This window comes from Onychomys torridus, chromosome 4, assembly GCF_903995425.1.
Source record: "Onychomys torridus chromosome 4, mOncTor1.1, whole genome shotgun sequence".
Classification (NCBI taxonomy): Eukaryota; Metazoa; Chordata; class Mammalia; order Rodentia; family Cricetidae; genus Onychomys; species Onychomys torridus.
In genome coordinates, this window is record NC_050446.1 from 136926878 (window position 1) to 136950792 (window position 23915).

The 23915-nt window shown below is 52.0% G+C and overlaps 2 protein-coding genes across 3 annotated transcripts; one reads left to right on the forward strand and one right to left on the reverse strand.

Annotated features, from left to right (window-relative positions):
• The first annotated feature begins 1994 nt into the window (after nucleotides 1-1994).
• On the forward strand, nucleotides 1995-6851 carry Fndc11 (fibronectin type III domain containing 11). Its single transcript, XM_036183205.1, has 3 exons — nucleotides 1995-2016; nucleotides 4512-4657; nucleotides 5455-6851. The coding sequence occupies exon 3, from the start codon at nucleotides 5465-5467 to the stop codon at nucleotides 6464-6466; it is 1002 nt and encodes a 333-aa protein (XP_036039098.1). The 5' UTR covers nucleotides 1995-2016; nucleotides 4512-4657; nucleotides 5455-5464; the 3' UTR covers nucleotides 6467-6851.
• Nucleotides 6852-8949: 2098 nt separating this feature from the next.
• Nucleotides 8950-23388, reverse strand: Helz2 (helicase with zinc finger 2). 2 transcript variants are annotated; one of them, XM_036185508.1, is made up of 21 exons: nucleotides 23342-23388; nucleotides 23073-23139; nucleotides 21088-22176; nucleotides 20594-20777; nucleotides 20413-20520; nucleotides 19344-19861; nucleotides 18604-19245; nucleotides 16849-17632; nucleotides 16602-16677; nucleotides 12757-16459; nucleotides 12492-12610; nucleotides 12250-12408; nucleotides 12006-12167; nucleotides 11778-11925; nucleotides 11581-11697; nucleotides 11317-11509; nucleotides 10801-11154; nucleotides 10501-10657; nucleotides 10231-10398; nucleotides 9973-10140; nucleotides 8950-9223 (listed from the first exon to the last, which is right to left on the reverse strand). In XM_036185508.1, the coding sequence occupies exons 3-20, from the start codon at nucleotides 22101-22103 to the stop codon at nucleotides 10016-10018; spliced, it is 8733 nt and encodes a 2910-aa protein (XP_036041401.1). In that variant the 5' UTR covers nucleotides 22104-22176; nucleotides 23073-23139; nucleotides 23342-23388; the 3' UTR covers nucleotides 8950-9223; nucleotides 9973-10015. The 2 variants fall into 2 exon arrangements, with proteins under 2 accessions (XP_036041401.1, XP_036041402.1); XM_036185509.1 differs by lacking the exon at nucleotides 10231-10398.
• Nucleotides 23389-23915: the final 527 nt, after the last annotated feature.

Here is a 23915-nt window from a genome sequence, read left to right on the forward strand (position 1 = left end):
ATTTAAAAATGCTGGTAGCAATCGTAGGGGGATCAGTGAGGGGCCAGGTACATAGGAGGTGTGGATGGAGTATGATTTCTGAGCCACTTCATGGCCAGGAGATGCTTAATACCACTGCAGAGAGGAGGAGACTTAGATATCTAGGACTTTGGCTTGGGGATATGGTCGGCATGTAAGGAAAGGGCAGTGGATAAGCCTCAGACAGGCTCTCATCTAATCCTGAATTCTCTTTCTGAAGAATGAAGCAAGCTGCCTGCCACCCAATTTTTCACCAAGTCAGGAAGTGGGGACCAAGCCCCAGAAAGCTTAGTTCTTGAACATGTGCTTTTTTTAGTCTGAGGAGGGGGTCTCACCTGCAGGCTCTTTGCCCCTTTGCTGGCTTCTCTCTCCCAAGCACAGCACTTTTAGGACCTGAGTAGTTACCATTAAGCTTCCATATGTAATCGCTGCAGATCCTTCTCCCACTGTTTATACTTCCAACGTATCGAACAGGTTCCTTCTCCATCTACTCTAGAGAAGCAGAGACTTTCTTTCTGAAGTACCTCGGGCAATTTGTAAGTTCTGATGTACTAGAGATACCTATGAGCTCACTGGCTTTGGCCTTCCAGCATCCCAGATAGCAGAATCCCAATCCCCAGCTTGAGCAGCCAGGAAGGGACAGGAACCCTATGGCACAAGCTCCATGTCATAGAGATTCAGCCTGGTGGGTGTCCAGAAAAGGTAATTACAAATATAAAATTCAGGGAGTGCCAGAGGACCCTTGATGCTCATACCTGACTGCAAGGTATAAATGGAGATTTTCACACCCTAATCCTCAACATGAATGATGTACCTTCCTGGTAAGAAATTAAGCTTCCTATCTTCAGGCTGTGAAGCTACAGGGAGTTCCCCTCTGCATTGATCATGGTGAGGTCAGGCTCAGGGCACCTAGTGTAGATTCCTCCTGAACACTCCCTTGCCCCTAAAGTCACTGGGTCCTGGTCTCAGGGACTCAGCACATTCTATGTGTAGCTGGAGCCCAAAGACAGACTGATGGCAAGAATAGAAGACTCTGCTCTGTCCAATGACCTGTTCTCCGGTCCTGGTCCCCAGACCTTTTATCAACTCAAGGAAATGCCAAACGACAGGAGACTGAGAACTGTTGTTGGAAAAGCTTCAAGGTAGAGGAGTCTTCTTCCTCTTCCTATAGATGAGGAGAGTTCAGTGCCTCCCTAAGATCAGAGCAGGGAGAGAATTTGTAGGATCCAGCTCGAAAAGAAAGAGAGAGAGAGAGAGAGAGAGAGAGAGAGAGAGAGAGAGAGAGAAGAAGAAAGAAGAAGAAGAAGAAGGAAGGAAGGAAGGAAGAAAGGAAGGAAGGAAGGAAGAATTCCATCCATTTCCAGGAGCTAGAACAGACAAAATTGTATATTCTGTGCCATTGTATGTTGCATGTAATTTGCTTTTTGATTTTAATTTAATAGGGGCTTACAATTAAGAGACTGCCTTGAGTCCTTTGACTGATGTTTTGTTTTTCTGTTGTGTTTTTGTTTTTGTTTTTCATAGCTGAGGACCGAACCCAGGGCCTTGCACTTGCTAGGCAAATGCTTTACCACTGAGCTAAATCCCCAACCTTTGACTGACTTTTAAACTGTGTTAGACTCTAAAAAGACTATGAGGACTTTTGAAGCTGTACTAAATGCATTTTGCATTATATATGACCACAAGCCTATGGTGGTCAGGAAGTGGAATATGGTGGTTCAAATGAGAATGGCCCCCATAGGCTCACATATTTGACAGTTGGCCCTAGTTAGTTGGATTATTTGAGAAGGATTTGGTTTGCCTTGTGGAGGAGGTGTGCCATGGGGAGGTGGATGGGCTCTGAGGTTTCAAAAGCCCATATCATCCCGAGTTAGCTTTCTCTGCCTCTATCTTGCAGGTAAGAATGCAAGCTTTCAGCTATTGATCCAGTACCATGCCTGTCTGCTGCCTGCTGCCATGCTCCCTACCATAATGATCACGGATTCACCCTCTGAAATTGTAAGTCCCAATAAACTCTTCTATAAGTTGCCTTGGTCATGGTATCTTGTCACAGTAATAACAAGTAAGACAAGGGATGACTTGGAGACGGGCTGGCCCTGCTGGACTCCATGGGGTATCTCTGTAGCCACAGACCTACCCTGTGTCCTGGTATGAGCTGGTGCTTCAACTTTTCAAGAATTTGTGTCTGGGAAAATGGATGAAGGATAAGTGGGATTGTAGAATCATCATTCTTTACAACTTCTGTGAGCCAGGTGTGATGGTGCAAGCCTTTAACCCCAGAGTTTGGGAGAAAGAAGAAGGTGGATCTCTATGAATTTGAGCCCCTCCTGGTCTACAGAGTTTCAGGCCAGTGAGGGCTAATGTAGTGACACCCCATAAAAAGCAAACAAACAAAACACTGCAAAGCATGCATGTGACTCTGCACACCTCAAAATGAATTTTTAATTAAAAATAAGAGAGGCTGAAGAGATGGCTCAGAAGTTAAGAGAACTTGTTACTATCGCAGACTACCTGGGTTCAGTTACCAGCATCTACATGGTGGATTAAAAAAATCATCCCTAACTCCAGTTCTATGAAAACTAATGCCATCTTCTAACCTCTGTGTGGGCACCAGGCATGCACATGGTGCACATACATACATGCAGATAAAATGTTATATATATATATATAAAATAAATCTAAAAAATTAGGAGTGAGGTTGGGGATTTAGCTCAGTGGTAGAGCGCTCACCTAGCAAGTGCAAGGCCCTGGGTTCAATCCTCAGCTAAAAAATAAAAAAAATAAAAATAAAAAAATTAGGAGTGAAAACAAGAGATATAGTGGGACTGAGGAGCTTTCATAAGCCCAGAACAAGCCCAACCCCCAAGAAGAACAGGACAGTGAGCCTTACCCACCTCCTTCCTGAGGAAGAGCTGGGAGCTGGTATTCTTCCTGTGGTTTTTCATTCTCTTACCTCCCAGGGACCGGTTTCCCTTCTGGACCTTCAGATGGCATCCCTTTCACCAAAAAAATCTAGTTCTTGTCCCTGGGACTCCCAAAATGAGTCACCATGACTAGCCTAGATGAGCACAGAACCAGCACCAATCGCTTCACCCTCCTACAGGACCTCCAAGGCCTGTGGCCAATGCAGATTGACAGGTAGGAAAGCTATTCCCTGGCTTGTCAGATGCCACCAGGAGGGCTGGGAGTTCTGTGGAATGGCAGCCATTGTATGGAAATGAATCAGCCCCTTTCAAGTGTCTGAGCCCGAGACCCTTGCTAGGAGTAACCAGGGCTGGCTCTTAAAGAGGAAGGAAGTGGGTAGTAAGTCCAGGGGCCCAGAGCCCAGTTTGGAGTATGAGAGTGACTTATACTTGGGTATTCCTTTGAGGATCCCTGGAGCTATGGAAACCCCATTTATCTAGACTAGAGGGGACAGAACATGAGCTTCCAAAGGTCTGGGAAAGCCAGCACCCTTCACCAGAAGGCTACAGCTTGGTTTGGAATGTCAAGCAGGCGCCCCTTCCCTGCACTCCATTGGCACTTGCGGGCTTCTTGGGCCCCAGAAGCAAAAGCTGTCCCTGCTCAAAGACACCAGGAAACCCCACTTCAAGCCAGGCTGTCAACCCAGCCACCATAGTGACTCCTGAATGGCTGGGAGGCACGAAGCTGCTGAACAGTTCCACTAGCCCGTGGAATGGGCTAAGGTCGAGCTTGTTTCCAGTCCGTGGAGCCCTATACATAAATCGCTGCTACCGCATATCTGAGCTCAGCCCTTAAATCAAAGTTCCCTGCACCTGGGCCGGTGCACAGCGTCACAAGGGCCAGTGGTTCCCATGGCAACAAGTGGGCCTGAGACAGGGGCTGACCAGACAGTGCACCCTGCGGCTCCCGCTGGGCAGAGGAGGCGGGCGCCAGGCACTTGCAGAGGGGGCTGGGGGCTCACTGAGGTGATCCGGAAGAGAAGTGGTAGGTAGACGGTTTTGAGAAGTGTGCCCAGGGGATCGGGGTGAGTAGTCTTCACAGGGGAAATGTGAAGAACTTAAATGAGAAAAGTAGTTTTGGAGAGTTCCACAGAACTTTCTAGCTGCAAGAAACTGTGTTGGTTCAGAGTCTTGGGGTCCTGGTCTCAGCTTGCATTCAGCCAGGAACCATTCACTGTTGTCCCTGATGCCTGTTTTAGCCCTCCTGACCTACACAAGTCACTTTGAATCGGTCTTTGGGAAGTGTTTTTGTTTTTGTTTTTTTGTTTTTCTGTTTTTCAAGACAGGGTTTCCCTGTGTAGCTTTGCGCCTTTCCTGGAACTTGCTTTGTAGACCAAGCTGGCCTCAAACTCACAGAGATCCGCCTGGCTCTGCCTCCCGAGTACTGGGATTAAAGGCGTGCACCACCACCACCCGGGTCTTTGGGAAGTGAAGCCCACTTGAATCAACCGTACTAGTAGAGATCTGTATGGATGACCTTGAGCTAGTCATCCAGTCTCTTAGTTCTGTTTCTCATTCATCCAACCTCAGTTTCCACAACCTGAAATCTCCAAGTGAAACCACTGGCCCAGTGCCAAGGACAGCTGGCAGGACGTTGGTGCCTTTTCCAGGGAGCTCTGGCTGCTGGGCTTTGTGGCACATCAGCCTCTCCACAGACAGCCAGATTTGAGGACCAGGTATGGGGGACAAGGAAAGGAGGGCAGGCTCTGGGGGTTAATGATTCCAACTTTGGGATGAACTGGATACAATAATACACACTCCTGAAGTCTCAAGAGGGTATGATGAGAAGATGACTTGAGCATAGGAGTTGGATGGCAGTCTGGGCAACACAGTGAGATGCTATGTCAAAATCAAAAGCAACCATGGAGGAAGACCAACCTACCAAGCTTTAGTCTCAGACTCCCTGTCTGTGGGAAGGTAGGATGGGTCTGCTCTGTTCTTGGGTAAACAAAGCCCCTCTTCATGTGAGGATGATGTAGAGTCCTGTCTTTGGTTAGCCTTGTCCCCAAGCACTGTAGCAGTGCTGAGGTGTACCAGCTCTCTGGAGAGTATTGGGATGCATGGGCAATTCATCAGTGCCCCAAGGGTTACCCCAGGCCCCTCCACAGCCCCATAGGCACCATCTATTATCCATGGTATATGAGGAACCTGAGGTTTATGACCTGTTTCACAACTGGTTGATATTCCAGAGCTTCTTTCCAGGCCACTCTGACACTATCACCCACTCTCTCACCCTCGTTAGCCCATCACCACAAAAGACTATGGCCCCTTGATAGAACTTTCCAGGCCATCATCTACTTTTGTCTACTACCCAGACTACTATTCTGCCCCTCCAGGGGTCTCTGCTCAGAAGGCTGTGGTCCAGGAGAGAGCAAAGGCCATTATGGGGCAGAGGCTGATGTGAGGCAGAAGGCCTAGGTTGGGGGCAAAGCTAGTCTGATTATCACAGCTGATACCTAGTCCTTACCCTCAGCTCCTAGACAATGAACTTCCAGGTGACAGGACTGGCCCTGGACAAAATGAAGCTGGACAGTCCACATTCCTTCCTGGACTCAGAGGAGGTGGAAGAAGCAGAGGACCAGCAGCTGCTGGAGCCAGAGGCTTGGAGGACCTATATGGAGCGACGCAATGTGCTGCGTGAGTTTCTGACCGCAGACCTGAGTCCCCAGTTGCTCAAGCGCCATCATGCCCGCATGCAGCTGCTCAAAAAGTGTTCCTACTACATTGAGATCCTCCCTAAGCACCTGGCCCTGGGTGACCAGAACCCACTGGTGCTGCCTAACACCATGTTCCAGCTCATTGACCCCTGGAAGTTTCAACGCATGAAGAAGGTGGGCACAGCACAGACCAAGATCCAGCTCCTGCTGCTTGGGGACCTGCTGGAGCAGCTGGACCATGGCCGAGCAGCACTGGATGCCCTGCTTGAGGCCCCTGACCCACGGCCCTTCCTGGCTGGCTGGGGGCTTGTGGAGCAACAATTGGCAGACCTGTCAGTTGTCATGGATAACTTCCTGGCCATGATGGTACCAGGGCACCTGCATGTCAAGCACCGCCTGGTATCTGACATTGGAGCCACCAAAATCCCACACATTCGGCTTATGCTAAGTACGAAGATGCCAGTTATGTTCGACCGGAAGGAGTCAGTGGCCCATCAGGACTGGGTCAGCCTGCGCTGGTTTGTTACCATCCAATCAGCAGCACCAGAGCAGTATGAGCTGCGCTTCAAGCTGCTGGAGCCTCGGACACAACAGGAGTGTACACAGTGTGGCATAGTCCCTGTGGCTGCCTGCACCTTTGATGTCCACAACCTGTTGCCCAACCGTACCTACAAGTTCACTATCAAGAGGGCAGAAAGCTACACCCTGGTGTATGAGCCCTGGCGGGACAGCCTCACCTTGCAGACCACTCCAGGACCCCCTGAAGGGCCTGTCCCCAGTCGGCTGGGCAAGCCCAGCCTGCCCTTGACCACACCTTCTGAGAGATGATTTTCTAATATTTATCCACTAATAAAGAGGAATATACACACACCAAATTAAAGACACAACCCTACTTAGGCCTTAAGATAACACCAACCACATAGTGTTTCCCTGATGGCCCAGCATCCCACGAACCCCAGAACCCCTGCCTTCTGTCTTTTCCAGGAGAGCCCCAGGCTGGACATTTCAGGACCACTGTCCACTGGAGCAGGAAGTGCTGGCTGCTAGTACCTGGCTGCTACCTCCAATAATAAGAGCTGTCCCAAGAGAACTCAACTCTCTCAGCCTCAGCACCTTATATGCCCCTTACCCTCATAGCCATAACCAGATTTCTTTACCAGCCTCCTAGTTTGAGATCCCTGAGGAAGATGATGTTTTGGTCCTGTCTAGACACCACTGATGGCCGTCATAGCCTTGGTGTGAGCATCCCAGATGCCTTGGAACAGGGATGCCCAGGACCAAATGATGTCTTACTTTTAAAATAAAGGTCTTACATTCTTTCCAAGTAAGCTGAAGTTCATGGGCACCCCAAGTGTGTGAGGGTCCCAGGAAGGAAGCCTGGCTGGGAACTTTTCTAAGACATTCAATAGTGCCTAGTTTCTAAAGTGTGACCACCCTGCAGTACTTATTCTCCTTGCTAGTTAGTTGATGGTATTCAGCCCATATAGGTGACCACATTCCTCACTGCTGTCCAGGACACCTTGACATTAATGTCTTCCATCCAGATCAACATGTGTGCACACGTGCTCACATGTGCTCACACGTGCACACACACACACACACACACAGAGGTTGATGCAGGCTTGGTCACCTTTGGGTCCAGAATGACAACACTTTGTACCCTGGGCAAAGCAGCAGAGCTGATAAAAGGAATAAGAGCTGACACAGCACACTCTGATCCCAGCTTCCTCTCCACCACACATACCACGAGTGACAGTCATTCTGAGACTACCAGGCCTGGCAGGAACAGGTGGTCAAAGACAGGGAATCCTCCCCCCAGTGGCAAAGGGGTCGTATTCTGAGTGGGATTGGGGTGGGGAGTAATAATGATCCCCATTTCTCCCACTGGGGAAGTGCTCTGCCTATTGAGGCTCAGCCAGGGTAGCAAGCCAGGTATCTCCATTCACTGATGGATGATTCAGAATAGTCATTTTTTTGTGGCATCTTGTGGTCAAAGTGTCAATTGCTTATAGGTGTCTCACAGGATAGGGTCATCCTAGAGATCTAGGATGGACACACAGTGGTCTGTGTGTTATGGGTGAAGACTGTGTATTGGTTATGGCAATTCTACCAGAGAGGGGAGGCCTAGAATGAAGGCTGGCTATGAGAAGCATATGTAGGTCTAGTAGCCTGGCATGCTGACTAACAAGGACCAGAAGACTCCTGTCCCCAACTATGGCCCAGCCTTGTGCCCCATTAGTCCCAGAGAGATGTGGAGCTACTACAGGCACTAGGTGCTGGGGAGCTGGTTCACATAGCTCATTCCCCAGCCTGTGCACTGCCTGCTAGTGTCGATGCCTTCCCAAGGCTCATTGCTTCACTTCCACCATACTTTGCATCTTTATTCCTGATGGGATCTGGGTTTTCTTCTCTTCTTGAGCTCCAAAAACCTACTTAAAACCATTCCTCACTACTTCCCACAAAGTTCAAGGCCTCTTTAGGAAGCCCTCCCTGACTCATGGTGGGGGAGATCCTTCTGCATCTAGGAATGTCTTGCTTATTTTAGTACATATCCATCCCTGAACTCCACTATTTATTTATGGCTGCTCTTGAACTACTCTTTGAGCTCGAGGTAGCCCAACCTCTTGCTCATCTTCAACTATAACACTGCTAGCACTCCATCCCAAGCTGCCCCCAGGATCCCAGCCAGGACATTACATCCCTGCCAAACTCAACTGCAGACCTAAGTGGATGAGGGGCAGGTGGAGCTGGTGCCCTCTGCTGTTCCTCCCTAACTCTAGCAACAGACAGGCTGTGGGAACCTCTTTTCCTTACAGTGTCTCTAGAAATTCCCACCATCTTTTCCTGGCCCTATCATTCTTGTATCAGCTGTGCTAGGATAAGCTTGTTTGGCTACAAGCCAAAGGCAAAATGAATGCACGTCACAAGCTGACTTGGAGGGAGTGGTGGGGCCCAAAGTACTAGAGGACAACTTCAGACTGGATAAGTGGTCATTGAGGTCACAGTCATAAGGACTTTGGACCTGCTTCAGCCTGGGGACTATGAACAGTCAGCTAAACCTACAGCAGCAGACTTAGCTCTCCAGTTTCAGCCCATCTCTGCTAAATTACCCACTAGCTTCCTATGACTGTGCAGTTTTCTCAGTCACAAGATAGATGCCACTACCTTCTCTCCCCATTCTCCCAAGTTCTGTACTCATCTCTGACCACTTCAACGGCTGCAAGATGAAGGCCAGTCCTGTTTACTTTTGCCCATACAACAAAACACCCATGAGAACTTTCAGAGCAAATTTTATAATAAAATTATCCAGTTATATAAAAGTATACAGTTTTATATATATATATGAGAAAAGATTAAAAGATGGAATGTAGAAATTTAATTTGTAGAAGACACCAGATGTTATTCTCATAGGAGGTTCTGCAGCCAGGTCTTAGGAGCCTCACTTCTGGTGTACAGCTCACTTGTAGCATCTCTTCCCTCTGAGAGGGAAGTCACACTGAGAGGGAGCTGGCTCCAGCCTTGGAACTTCCAGGAGATGGGAGTATAAGAGGGAGACACAAAGGGAGAGATTTCACCTGTTCAGTCCTGCAGAAAAAGATTTAGATTTAGGTTGTCTTAAAGCCCTAATATAGGCATGAAAGCTTGGTGAAGAAGCATAGTCCCAGTGGTACTGGGGTACCTCATTCTCAGCTGCCTAACCACATCCCAGGATGCTACTTCACATCCCAGGAGGCAGGGTTGTGATCATCTAGCTTGGCTCTGCCCTCTGCTCCTATCCTAGCAGTCAGCCCTTCAGGATGTAAGGCAATAAGTAGTAAAAGATACAAGAAAAAGTTTCTTCCAGGAAGGCTTCCTTGCCCACTCTGAGTGGCCCAGTAAGGAGTGCTTACTTTAGGTCATTAAGACTAGAAAATATGACAAATGAACACATGGTGCCCAGTGCAATCATAGATGGATCTCAGTGTCAAAGTACAGCCTCAGAGGAGTCTCATTCCTGTTTAGGCTCTCTTGGGGTCCTTTGTGGCTACTAAGAAGTGTTCTAGCACCAAATGCACCAGGAAAAGCAACACAGTCAGGAGCAAGGGGCCCACCTCCAGCTCTTTCCCCTGCACTCAAGTCCAGGCACAAACAGGAAGGCCATCATTATTAAGCCTGCTTCCGGCCCAGGAAGAGGCCACTGCCCATAAGACTATCACTGCTACAAGACTGCAGCCAATACCAGGGCTTTTCCCAAGAAGATAGCAGAGGTGGTTGACTAATGTTCAGCTGGGACTGTGAGCTATGGCAATCCACTGCATACCCAGGGCCTTGGCAGAGAAAAATGAGGGACATACCCTCAGCTGCTGGCACATCAAAGGCTGGGGAGGTGAGAGCTCTTCAGGAAGAGAAAGCAGACTTTCTCTGGACCCGCACCTTCTCAGCAGGCACAAGGCTGTGCTGGGCCTCACAGAAGTCTAGGAGACGGTGCCAGAGTGGGCAGCAGCGCAGCAGTACGTGGTCCCCTGCAGGAGAGTCAAGGTGGCTCTTAGTTCTGCCCTGAGCAAGCTTGACACTGCCTTACCCTAGCCTTCCCCAGAAATGCAACCCCTCACCAATGAGACACAGCCCCTCCTGGGCCCGGGTGATGGCCACGTTTATTTGGTGGGGGTCCACAACAAAGCCCAGAAACTTCTTGAGCCAGCTCTTGGTTGGCCGCTGATCCACATCACTCCTAGGGCATGTTCTGACTGTGCTCACTAGCACATAGCGCCACTCACTCCCTGAGAGGCGGGGAGGGAATGGTAGATGAATTCACAGCTCTATGCCCACCAAACCCCCTTCTGACCCCCACACAAATATGGCCTCCTTAGAGCCAGGCTCACCCTGGCTCTTGGTTATAGAAGTCACAGTCACTCCAGTGACCCCTCTTTGCCTCAGGCCCTTGCTGATTGCTGCAGCCTGTGCATTGTAGGGTGTAAGGACAGCAATGTCCTTGGGATCCACCGTCCGGTCCAGAGTCAGCTGCTTGGTGATGCGGACCTAAATAGAGGAGAGGGCAGATGGGGCTGGATACCCAGGCCTTCTGTCCTGAGCACAGGGACCTCACTTGATCCCAGCCTTCCTGACCACTGAAGCTTTCCCTGACCCACCCAGGCACCAAGGAGAGTTGCTCTGACACTTACCACCTCTGTTACTTCCTCTGGATTGGCCCTGGAGTTCTCATTGCCATCCTCAGTGGACACCAGCAGCCTCTGCTCACTGCCCTGCACATAGCCAAAGATGACAGAGCAGCTCTCCTTGCCAGCATGGCCCAGGATGCTGGGTGGACGCTTCAGGTCAGACCAGGTCTTCAGCTTTCTCCCATAGAACTCCATGGAGGGAAAGGAGCAGATATCCTTATGCATACGGTACTGTGTGTCTAGCATGATGGCATCCCTGTGGTACCTCTCAAAGAGAGACCGGTCCATCCCCAGATTTCGAAGCTGTTCATTCTTGACCACAGGCTGCAACTGCTTGTGGTCTCCAAGCAGAACCACCTAGAAGCACAGCTAGATATGATCTTGACATCCTTGTAGCCAGAGGCATCCCAGCTTCTTGGCCATCTTCAACCAATAGCAAAGCTCACCTATCACACCCTTAGCACCCCAGCATAAGCTGCCCCCAGGAACCCAGGCAGTAGTTAACCCTTCCAACCTCACCTTCTCAATCTGTGAGAAGCGCACCAAGGGAATAAGGGTTTCTGGTTCAGTGGCCATGCCTGCCTCGTCGATAAGGATCTGTCGGACCTTCAGAGTTTTCAGGCTCCTTGATGCTGCACAGGAGCATGTGCACAGGATGACCGAGTGCCGGTCAAGCTCATATTTGCGTGCCTTCCCCAAGACTCTCTTGTACCTGTGTGAGGTAACACCTGTCATCCAGTGAGCTTGCCAATGGGCAGCTCCACCTCTGAGCCCACCACTTACATCATAAGATCTTCCCTTGAGAATATTTTTCCTTCCCGAAGTTGGGCATCAAATTTTCTAATCTCTGTTGCATGTGGATTGGGGGCCTGGCGGATCCTGTGGTGAAGGGTAATGCTCCTAGAAGGCAGAACCTTGGTGAAACCCTGCCCAGTGGAGGTCCCCTTGCCTCAGTCCCAGCACAGACCAATGTGTTGTACCTGAGGCTCTGATTTGGCCTCCCTTCCTGAGAGGTATTGCTGAATAGACTCCTGCTACTCACTCCTGGAACCGGGAACTCAGTGGCCTCTGCCTGCTCCCCATACACACGCAGGGGTCTCAACTCTGTCTTCCTACTCAGGAGCAGTCCTAGGGCAAGGGAAGGTGTGAGAGACTGTACCTCAATGCCCAGCACCCTCTGGCAGTCCCACACTTTATCTGTAACACACCTCCCAGGACATCTACAGACTTGTTAGAGGGGCCACAATATAAGACACATGGGCCCCTCAGCTGTTCCTCTCCATCAATGCTGCTGCCAGTTGGCACCTGCTCCTGGTTTGACCTATGAAACCAGTATACAATGTGGAGGCCCACAATGGTCTTCCCGGTGCCTGTGGACAGAGAACAATGTGAGTCCCTACGGCCACACCTGCCTGCCCAGGGCAGCCCCTGGCCCCTGCAAATGAACCCCACCTGGCGGGCCCTGAATGACTGTGAATTGCTTCTCCAGAGCACTCCTGATGGCTCTGTTCTGGCTAGGGTTCAGCTTATGACGTCCACCAGGGATGTTGTAGTTCTGCCGCTCCAAGAACCGGCTCGTGTGCTGCCACTTCAAGAACCGGCTGGTAGGTGCTGGGGTGGGAGTGGAGCAGAAGGCAAGGATCACTTGAGTACCATGCACTGGGAAGAGGTGGAAAGCTAAAGAGCAGACCTACCCCTGCAAAAAGAGTGTTGGTGAAGCCGGTGACGGGGCTCAGGGATGGGCCGGCCCAAGGCAATGTTGATGACCAGTGGGGATGCGTTTTTCAGTCCACGCACAGCTTCTTCCTTGCGGCTGGGATAAGGGATACCAGAAAGTGAACAGGATTCTCCTAGGGAGGGAGCCATGTCCTCCCAGGAGAGGGAAGCCCAAGGAGGTCCTGGTGCTGGACCTCAGCCCAGGGACCTTCTCCCTGGCCTCAGGTGATAGAAACCACTCACAGATCAGGAAGCTGCTTAGGTATCACTTCCACAGTGAACTGAGCACTGGGTTTCAGCACCTCTTCTGGAACTTTCTCCATGGCCATGTGGTGGATGAAGAAATGTACCTGCCTGGGAACATCCTGTCGATCCTCCACACTCTCCTGGTCCCAGTCACCAGCCAGCCCATGCTCCCAGTCACCAGCCAGCCCATGGGCCACCCAGGTATATGTGTCAGGGTCAATGCTCAGGAAGGGGCCAATGCAGCTGGGCCCAGGGAGTGGGCTGGCTGGTGGGAGAGGGAGCCCCTCAAGCCGAATACAGAGGTAGCAGCAGTCATAATGGATACTGATACATTTCTCCTGGAGAAAAGCAGCTTCCAGCTGGAAGGTGCCCTGCAGTTGTCCCTGTGATGTCCTATCTGTGTCCCAAGAAATGTGCACATTCTGTAGCACAATAGAGTCATTTTCTGTAACAGCACTGGTAAGTGACTCCAGGGCACAGAGTGGTTCCCACACACGTGAGTACTCGCTTACTTTTTGGTAGTGGTCCTGCAGAGCCTGGTGCACGTGGCCTGAAAAGCAGTCACCTGGCCGTTCCATGTGCTCCAGACAGAGGCTGAAGCCAGGTACCACAGTCCACAGCTGCAAGGTTGGTGCCAGAAAGCCCCGCTGCAAGCTGGCACCAAGCTGTACTTGGAGAGTATCTCCTCTGCCCAGCTCACAAGCCACCTCTACAAAGTGTCCACAGCGACTCTGTGTTATCTGTACCTGCTCCCTTCCATGAGGGAGCTTCTTATCTTGCTCCTTGATGAGGGCAGCTACCTCAGGCCAACGCTGCTTCTTCACCAGCACCAGTAGTTGAGTCCACAGAGCTGCATCTATAGTCTGGGTGTGTGGATCAAAACATGTGCCTAGCAGTGGTAAAGGTGGCGTGGACACCTGCACTGAGTAGATACGGCGGCGCCATACAAGCCGCAGGCCTGTCTGGCTCACTAGCTCCTGGGGGTGCTCAGCCAACTGCAGGGAGTGGTAGTGGACAGGGCAGGGGTCAGGCAGAGTTTCTCGATTGACAGGGAAAAGCAACTTGAAGCAGCGGGCACCCATCTCGACATCCACCACAAAGCCCAGCTTGTCTCGAGGCTGGGCCTTGAGCTGGATGGCCAGGTGCAGGCTGTAAGCCCGCCGTTGGTAGCTCTGAGCACATGCATACTGACGACTAAAGTCCTGGCAGAGCCCATCAATGTCCCTGGTAGAATAGGTAAAGTCCCTGTGGCCCAGCGCCATCAGGATCAGCCGCTGAAGCACCACATCTAGATACCTACGGATGGGTGAGGTGGCCCATGTGTACCAATTCACTTGCAGTGAGTAGTGGCCAGCAGGTTGCTGCTCACCCTGGCTGGAGCGACCAAAAACAGAGCGGCCTAGAGCCTTTCGGAAGTCCAGGCATGCAGGAGCCAGTGAAGGGTGCATGTCATCGGCAGCAATAAGGTCCACCATCTGGCTGTAGTCCTGAGTACCAGCTGCAAGCTGCACCTGTTTCCAGAGTGAAGTCAGGACATACAGCTGCTTGCTGGGGGTGTAGTCGGTGTTCAAATGGTGGCACAGGTGCAGCGACAGGGACACCAGTCCTCTGTGCTTCTTAAAAACACTGTCAAGCTGGTGCCCACTGGGTGTGGGCTGCCACCTTAGTGGTGTCAGTGTTTGTGTATGCTTATTGCCCACAAGAAATTCAGCGACATGACTGTTAAACTGGATCATGTACTCTTGGACCATGATGTGGGCTGTGCGAAAGCCCAGCACACTGTCCTCATCTGGTGGTTCATAGTAGCAGGCGGCCGGCAGGCGCTGACGGCGCAGCACCCAAGAGAAGTAGCAGGCAGCCACAACACAGGCTTCCACAGAGTCCAGGTGGGCTGGCAGCTCCAGGCCAGCCCCAGGGTGCCCCTTGATCAGCTCTTCAGCTTCCTCATACGACAGCTGGCAGTCAGAGCAGACTATGGAGGGTGCAAATCGCAGACTCTTGATCTGGCCACTGCCCTTCTCCATGATGAGGAAGAGAGAGATGGTAAGGCGATCCTGGCCTGGCAGAAGGCTGAGTGCATCCTGGCACAAGCTGGCTGGCAGCATGAGTACTGGCTCCCGGCTCGGGGCATAGAACACAGAGCCCTGCTGGCGGGCTTCCACATCCAGTGCTCCATCCTTGGGCACCAAGCTGGCCACATCAGCAATGTGCACAGCCACCTCATACACTGGGCCTAGGTCCCGGACACTGAGAGCATCATCAAGATTGCAGGCACCCTGGGGATCCACAGTGAAGGTCAAGAAGTGGCGGCAGTCCTCTCGGGGACCAGTGGCCATGTTTAGCTCTGAGTGGTATCTCTGCAAAGCCTTGGAAACAGAGGCTGGGTCCGGTGTGTGGGCCTTTAGGCCATACTCTAGGGAAAGAATATGAAGGCCCTGCTCCCAGGTGATGGCCTTGGGCAGCACTTCCAGGACAATGCCTAGTGGGTAATAGAAACGTTCCCGCCAAAGGACAATACGGACCCAGAAAAGCCGGGTGCTCCGGTCCTCAGGCATGAGACTCTCATGCCCTACACGCTGCACTTGGCCTTGAACAAGGCGGTGGATGGGAACTTGCTGTGGGTCCTTCATCTCTGCCACAAAAATCTTGGTCACAGAACCATTGATGGGGATCATGATTCGGGGGTCCCACTCATCCATTCGACATACAAAGGCCAGTTCACGTCTCCTTCTCTTCAGCACACCCATCACACGACCCTGCAGGCTTCCTGAAATGCCCCTGTCATCAGCTGCTGGGTTCAGAACCTGTACTAGCACCTCATCCCCTGTGAAGGCCATCCCACAGTTCAGGCGACCCCTGACCTGGATAGGGCTAGAGGCCATGTCATCCAGTGGTGTGGCCAATGCTCTCTCAAAGGTCTCCTGTAGGAAGCTACAGCGGCGGTATTGTTTGGGGTTGGAGCGCAGGAACTTACGCAGCATAGCTGAGGGTAGGTTTGTATACTGTCGGGCTTGCTGTGGGGATGCAGGCCAAACCATGGTGTCCAGAAGCCCATCCTCCCGAACAGTCACAGTCACTTGCCGGCTTTCATCGAGGAGTTCCTTCAGGATGGCATCATCGGCGTTGAGCTCCCAGTCAGAGGGCCAGAAGTCAGACTCAGAATCCTCAGGTTCTTCAGACATCCCACCCTCCAGGGTGGACACTCCTGCCACTGCATCTCTAGAGGCTGAGTCTCCTTTTGTAGCGTCCCCTGCTGCTGCTGCCTCTGTCTGTGCTGTGGCCACTGTCCTGGCTCCAGTCTCTGTCTTCACTGTGACTCTGGTCCCTTCAGCTATGGGCCTTTGCAGGTCCTGTGCCAGAGCTGTGTGATTTTCATCCGGGCACCCAGCTCTGAGCATCAAAGCAGCCCAGTGCTGTCTCTGGGCCACACCCTGCTCGATCTGCCCCAGAGACAGGTCCTCAGGGAAGACGCTATGATGTTCTATGCACTCACGGATGAAGCTTTTCCAGAGCTTTCTGCAGGCTCCAGAGGAACAGAGAGCCACGGCATCTCCCACAGCCACCAGCTGTGACTGGGCACGGGTCATGACTGTGTTCAGCACACGAGGCTCAGTGAAGAATTCTGAAGTTGGTGCTCCAGGGCTGAGCAGACTATTGCGGTTGTGAACAGAACTCAGTATCACCACCCGGAACTCACGCCCTGTAGGAGACATGGATCAGATGGCCAGGTAAGACCAGCAGAGTGTATAACCCAGTCCCACCCTACATATGCAAGTCTGAGGAATGGGCTGGAAGCTGCCTCCCTATTAGGCCAGCCCCTGGCCCACATTTCTATCACCTACCTGGCAGAATCTCAAAGCTGCCCACAGACACCTCACCCAGGTTCCTCCTTCTTAGCTCCTGCCTCAGCGCACTGACCTGCAGACAAGTCCAGGATTCTGAGAGCCTGTCACCCAGTTAAGGAACACGTCTTCTTGCTAATCCCTATACATCCTTACCCCAGCATGGCCACATGGATCATATTGGAAAAGGAACAAAGCTTCACAGGTAAAGAAAGTAAAGCTGTGGAAGCCAGAGGAGACAGCTCACCTGAGCACCATGGGAGACGGCACAGATGTGTCTCTGCTCCCGGGGTCCCCAGCAGTGAGGCCAGGTGTTGTAGATCTCTTGCACCTTCTCCACTACCTGGGTGACCTCAGCTGAGTTAAGCCAGGATGTCATGGACATGTCCTGCTCAGGGCTGCCTGCCACATGGCAGAACATGAGAGGGTAGTTTTGGGGGTGACATGGGACTTTGCCACTGGCCTGGATGGGGTTGCCCTTGGCTACATAGAAATGATGGGAGACGAAGTTGATGATGGCTGCAGTTGAACGGTAGTTCTCATGGAAGATAATGCGGCTCTGCTGAGCGATCTTGTGTACCTCCTGCTGATAGTACAGGAAAAGGCGGTACAGCAGTGTGTGCTCAGCTGCCTTGGTTCTGGGCACACTGAAGAGTCTAGGTGTGATCTGCATGTGGTCCCCTGCCAGTACTACACGGGTTAATGACAAAGCATAGGCCAGTGGGATGAGAGCCTCACACTCCAGCATTTGGGCTGCCTCATCAATGAAAATGTGGGAGAAGAAGCCGGCTGGCACCTGGAGCTCCCGAGCCTGGGAAGTGGTGGTAACCACCAATCGGTGATGTACCAATTCTGCTCCTGTGGGTGGGCGAAAGGCCTGGCGGTCCTCAGTTAAGCAGCAGTACTGCAATGTGGTTGAGTCTGTCTGTCTTGGAGGACGATCTGTGTACATTACCCTGAGTGGAGCTACCTCTGGATGGCCACTGTTGACATAGCCATGGAAATACTCCCGGATATAGATATCTGCAGCACTGTAGGGAGAGTGAGGTGCTGTGAGATGCTGCTTCAGGCTGCTGGCTAAAACATGCATTCAGCTTGCCTGGATGCCAGAACCACTCATAAGGCAGACAAACAGGGCCTTGCCTAGGGACTCAAATGCCCTCAGAACAAAAAGCAAAGACACAGGGAAGGTCAGAGCCTGTGTGGTCAGGGATAGCTTAGAGAAGGTGGTCTCTAAGTTGAGGCCAAGGGGAGAGCCAGCTGTGGCCTGAGACAGTCCATGGTGGCTGAGGGCTGGCACTGATCCTGAACACAGCTCCTGGGTGCTGCAAGCTTTGTCAATAAGAACTGGTGCCCAGCCCTGAGGAGTAGAGCCTGAGAGTTGAGAGGCCAAGGAGGTGCTGTTTAGGATCTTCCAAGTAAACAACAGCCTTGCCCCTCAGATCTCCAGCTCAGCCTAGAATTGGCTCAGGCCACATGGCCATTGTTCTGGGCTCCTCCTTCTACCCGCTTCTCTGGGATAAAGAAGGACTCTATGCCTGTAATAATATGTGGTAATAGGGAACTTAAAAAACCACATTAGTCAAAGAGGAACTTCTTGGTTGAATAGCCCGTTTCTATTAAATAAAGAAATGGTGCGGGGGTGGGGGGAGTGAGAGGAAGGATGAGAGGGGATCTGTGGTTGGCATGTAAAATGAACAGTAAATAAGTAAGTAAGTAAATAAATAAATAAATGAATAAATAAATAAAGAGCCTTGCCCAGGAAACATGGGGCAGACTAAAACACAACACCACTACAACTCCCTCCTTGGTCCAGGGTTTATGGAAAGGCACCCACATCTATCTCCTCACCCACACAGTATATCCATTGCAATATTCAGGGCACCCCAGTTGGCTTTGAAAAATGCAACCAGCCCCAGCAGCATCTTCATAAGAATCAGAAAGCTGGACATTCTGGGAGCCAGGGCAGTGGTAAACAACCTGAAAGCAGCTCTGGGCTCACCTGTTGGTATGTGTACAGATGAGCACCTTGGTGTGGGGCTGCTGGACAACCTCAAGGGCAGCCATGGCCAGTGTATAGGTCTTGCCAGTGCCAAAGGGGCCATAGATGAGTAGTGGTGGAATGGGCTTTGTGCCCTCAGGTCTTCTGCCTGCAATGAGCCCTACAGCCAGCTTCTGTTTGTGATTGCCACGAAATGAGAGTGGGATGGGCCAAGGGTGGGGCAGGGAGCAGGTGGGCAAGTCAGGAACCACCAGGCGCTCTTCAGGCAGTGCATCTACTGCCTGATGCCAGAACCGGAAGGTCAGAGGGTCAATCTGGAATTGCACCTCTAAGATGGGGCTGTCTTGTGGTTGCAGCCCCAAAGCCATACAGCACCGTGCTGGCAACAGCAGCCATAGTGCATGCTCTGAGCTGGCGCGTGTTTCCAGCCGTACTTGGTATACTGTTTTGTCAGGTGCAGGCACAGGAGCCACAAGGGCTGTGCTGACTGCTCGGCCCAGCAGGAAGCCTTGGTCAGTGTCTGGCAACAGAGAAGAGGGGAAGGGAACCTCGGCATAGAGGGCTCCTGGTGGTGCAAAGAGCATGCCAAGTGCTGGTGTCTGCAGTGCCGTCTTCAGGGATACCTGGCCCTTCATGGCCAGCCTGGTGGAAAGTTATAGGTCAGCTCTCTATGCCACAGTCAAAGACCCAACTCCAACTCCAGACTTGGGTCACTCCTGCTAGCCCACTGCCCCACTTACTTGGCTACTAGCTGCTGCTGAGCTGCTTCTTCCTCATAGAGAAACTTGTGCATCCTCTGCCGGTAGTTTGTACGAGAGATGGGGCCCCAGACCAGACCACTGTGACTGAACTCCAGGGCCAGGGAGGGTACCTTGTACTTGGCCATCAGGGCTTCCTGCTCAGGTGTCCAATCTACCTCAAGCACCACATGGCGGTTGCCTGTGTGCCAGCAGTCCAGCTCCTGGGGGTGCCTGGGTGCTGGCTTCCCATCAAGCTCCAGGCTGTGTGCCTGGCCCAGCTGCAACTTCAGCTTCTGGAGCAGCACTGGCCTGTGACCGAAGTCAAAGACCACCCATTGCTCAAAGCTGCCAAAGGAGGCAGCCTGTACATGCACCCCTACCTGGAATTGGGCCGGGGAGTTGGGCACACAGAAGTGCTTTCCCTGTGCATAGAGCTGGTCTGGTGGGAGACTGGGAGCCACCAGTGAGAAGGCTGCTCCAGGCTCTTGCTTGAGCAGAGCCACATGTAGCAAGGGATCCTGGAGAAGGAGATAGGTCATGAAATGTTGAATGGGCCCTCAGACTCTTTCAGGGCCCATGGTGACTCCTTCAACCTGGTCAACCCAATCCTCCTGAGAAAGGCAGCTTGCTACTTTCTGAGTGTGGGACCCTCAGATTGTTCAGTCTGCCCTGGTTTCTATCTCTGCTCATGGACCTTGACTAAGGCCCAGCAGACATTAAAAAAGAGATGAGCATCTGGGATTTTCAGGGTCCTGTAATTACAAGTCACATTCAGTCTCCAGGTGCCAGACACTGGCACACTTGTTTCTTATATTAATTAATTTACTCCATTGAGTGACCCCCATAGGGTGAGGATGCCATGATCAGTTATTACTGTAGGAAGAAACTGAGGCAGAGAGGCTACAGGGTTTATCCTAGGTCACATAGATACAGAAGTACAGCCACTGGCAGCATCAGCTCCAAATCACAGGCTTTCTATATCTGTCCACCTGTAGTCCTTAACATCTTGGGAATCCTACCACCCAAGGCTGGGTCTACACATATGGTCTGAGAGCTGTTGAACCTTCACCTCAGAGTGGACAGTGAACATCCAGTTGTGCTGGGTCTTCTTCTCCTGGGCCTGATGCACCAGTGGCTGGTGGCATGTGACAGATACTCCATTGACAGTCTCAGCCATCTGCACAAAGAAGCTTGGCTTTCAGTAGGGCAGCCCTGGACCCACCCTCTCATTCTCACAAGCCTCTACTTACCACCAACACCTCTTTGCTGCTGCACTGGTACTCAGCTAGCAGTCGTGCCTGGTAAGACACCAGTCCATCCTGCCAGGCAGCCTGTTCTCGCAGCTCCATGGCCTGTGCCCGCTGAACCCACTCCTCCAACTCCTGTTTTGAGTGTGCCTTGATGCAGACATCTCCATACTCACAGAGGTCAGGCCTGGAGAGATAAGGAGGTCAGCAGGACCTCATGGAGGTACAGCCTCAGGAGCAAACCCTCTCAGCCCAACACTGGCCTGTATGGCGAGCAGGAATGAATTCGGGGTGGTGGTGGCATATAGGGATTTCATTTGCTATACACCAGGGCAAGGGCTGGTACAAGGAACCATCTTTAGAGGCCACTGCAATACTAGCCTGACAATGTAGAGGTCACAGGCAGGTCTCAGGCTTGGTGGGCCTCACGATCCCTAGTGCTCACCTGAGGTGGGGGGTTCTTCTCCTACCCTAGGCTCCCACATAATTCCCCTTACCTAGGACAGAGCTCAAATTTGGAGAGCCCCATTGGTGGAGCACGGTGCTTCCAGGGCACAGCCTGGTCAAAGGCCACCATCTGTGCATGTTCCAGGGAGGAGCAGTGGTTCTCAAATGCCTCCTGAGAACTACAGGTGACCAAGCAGGCATGGCAGTACAGTTGGACCTCAGGGGGCAGACCACGGCTGGTCTTCCATTTGTCCTCTCCAAGGAGAGGACATGTGAGCAGATCTCCTCTCTGGAGCCCATCCAGCTGCTCAGCCTTCCACACAGCCATCTCCACAGCGCTGTGTGCATACTCACAGCGTGAGGCCCCATGGCGGCATGGTGCTCCACGGCCCACAAACATGCAATAGTTTAAAGGATGTTTTTTTTGTGGCTGTGGCCGCACCTCCACAAATTGCCGCTTTCGGCCCTCAGTTATAACATGGATGAGGAGTGTGGGACAGGTTTGATGCTTAGGGCAGTGGCCCCTGGGATCCACAGGGCGGAGGCATGAGGGACGGCACTTGAAGCAGAGGGCACAGAGCAGTTGGAAATGGCCACCAAACTCTGCTCGGATGGTGTCAGCTGGGGTTTGCGGCCTATCTGGGGCTCTGGTGCCCTGCACAGCAGCTTTCAATTTCAGGCGGGGAAGGTTGTACTTGCGCTCAAATGTCCAGACCAGTGCCTCCTCAGAGCTGCTGGCAAAGGTGCATCTGTTCTGGTGGCGCCTACAGCCCAATCCTGGGCTATAGTAGCGACAGACTTCATAACGCATAGGTCTTGGGAAGCTAGGCCGGCGGCCTACCTTACGCCAGACCTTGCCTTTGGCACCTTGCTTGTATCGGACCAGCAAGATCTCCTGGAGGCAGTCATGCTCCACTTCATGAAGGATGTACGTACTCTCATTGAGGCACTGGGCGCAGCGGGAACAGCCCAGGTGAAGGTCTACCTGAGCATAGAGTCCTGCCAAGGATAGCCCTTTGGTGGCCGACGTGCTAGCAGACCACAGACTGCACCCCAAAGATGCCATCTCAGATGAAGGCCAGGTCCTTCAGGGTAGTGGACAAGGCTTCTGAGCAGCTGTTCTTCTGGAACCGTTAGCCCTGAAGAGATGATAGGGGAAGAGAAGCAAGTCAGCCCAAGGCCAAGAAGGATCCATATATCCTCTGCCAGGTGAAGGACAGAAACTTCTGTCCAACCTTGTTGGGGAGTTCCATCTGAACCCCAGCTCAACCTCTCCTCCTGAAAGGCCTCCAAGTCCTGCCCATAAGGAACTCAAGTGGCAGCTAGTAGAAGAAAGGAGCTGGGAAGCCAAAGAATCCTCCATCTGGTACTTCTGGGGCTCCTTCACCCCTCAAGTTTCATATCTTCTGGATCTCTAAAAATAGTACCCCCTTTCTTGAGAGCTGTTAGTCAGCTCCTGAGACTACCATAGCCTCAGGAGGGAAGGGCACAGCCTTGTCCTGCTCTACCCAGGTTGGATAGTCCTCAGAGTTCTCACAGAGATGCTAGGAGGAAAGGTAATGTCCAGAGCCCAGAGTCTGAGTTAGTGCCATCCCAGAAAACACCTAGGTCAGGTGTAAGGGGAATTTTCCTTTTTTTTTTTTTCTTTCTTTTTTTTTTTTTCTTTTTCAGTGTTGAGGATGAAATCCAGGCTTCTTACACAGGCCAGGCAAATACTCTACTACTGACCTAGAACCCAGCACTCTAAAAAGAACTTTATAGGGAAATGTTAAGGTAAAGAGTGTATTTTAAAAGGAAAGAATGAGCAACAGGCAAAGCCTGTGGTCCCCCTCTCTGCACTCCTGTGGAGGTTTCTAAATCGTCAGAGCTAGAACCCCATACCGGGCAGCTGGAGAAGTAAGAGGAGGGGGCCATAGGGCTGTCCGCTACTGGAGTCTGTCTGGGGCAGCTGGTCCTGCCCATTTGCAGGCAAGGGGATGATCCTCACACCTTTCCGGGTAGCCCCTCCAGTCCCCAGCCACCACCCCATACTTACCCAGTGCACCAGCATCGACTTGGAGCAGCGATCAGTTTCGATTCTGCCCCTGGGGCGACTCAGTCCTCTGACGACAGAGCACGGAAATTACCTCACTGCCCCCCCTGCCCCGCCCCCGCCCCGCCCTCAAGTGATAGCCTTCCTCCCAGACCTGGCGGAGCTCCCTGGACCTAGTAAGATTTCCCCCCACTCCCCACCCCCACAGTTTCCCTGGGGTCAGTACTGCAGAGTTTGACCTGGCCCTTTCCCTGTCCCTCCCCTCTACTCACAGTTGGATGTCTGTAGCCTCTTGTGTAGGGACGGTAAGATGAGCCCCTGGGGAGACGGCTTTAGAGTCAAAAGATGCCTATCAGGAATGAGAGGTCCCTTGCCTATAGAGTCCTGACAACTTACTCTGTGCAATATGGCCAAGGGCTAGGGTCCCTGGGAGCAGGGCCAGAACAGGCTAGAAAACGAGAACTATGTGCTGGGGCAGGACCTGTTCCTAGAGGCTCTAATGATTATAGTCAACCCCTTAAGATACACAGAGATGTTGGGATTATGCCAGAACTCAGAGAATTAGAAAACTTCTGGCCCCAAACCAAAGAGCAGAAAGAGCTGGGTGCAAGGAACATTCTCATTTGAGTTGCCTGACTTCCTGAGCTCAGTGAGGAAATGCTGCCAACCAGTCTCAAAGTACTTTGGTCACCCTAAAGGCTGAGTAGCCCACTGTGCTAGGATACTATGGCTTGGGAATCCTGGCCTCACAGGCTGCAAAGGGTAGACAAGAGTACCCAGAAGAAATGACCAAATATTAAAAAAGACTCAGCTTCCTCCTTGTGGTTTGGGTCATTCACAACAGGA

Bases quoted from the DNA above. Each gene is read 5' to 3' on its own strand.
- Fndc11 (XM_036183205.1), top strand. From the start codon at position 5,465: ATGAACTTCCAGGTGACAGGACTGGCCCTGGACAAAATGAAGCTGGAC.
- Helz2 (XM_036185508.1), bottom strand. From the start codon at position 22,103: ATGGCATCTTTGGGGTGCAGTCTGTGGTCTGCTAGCACGTCGGCCACC. The intron at 19,862-20,412 runs GTGAAGGTTCAA...CTCCTTCTCCAG, and splicing joins TGTTCACTGTCCACTCTGAG to GATCCCTTGCTACATGTGGC. The intron at 10,141-10,230 runs GTGAGGGGTTGC...ACTCTCCTGCAG, and splicing joins GGAGGGGCTGTGTCTCATTG to GGGACCACGTACTGCTGCGC.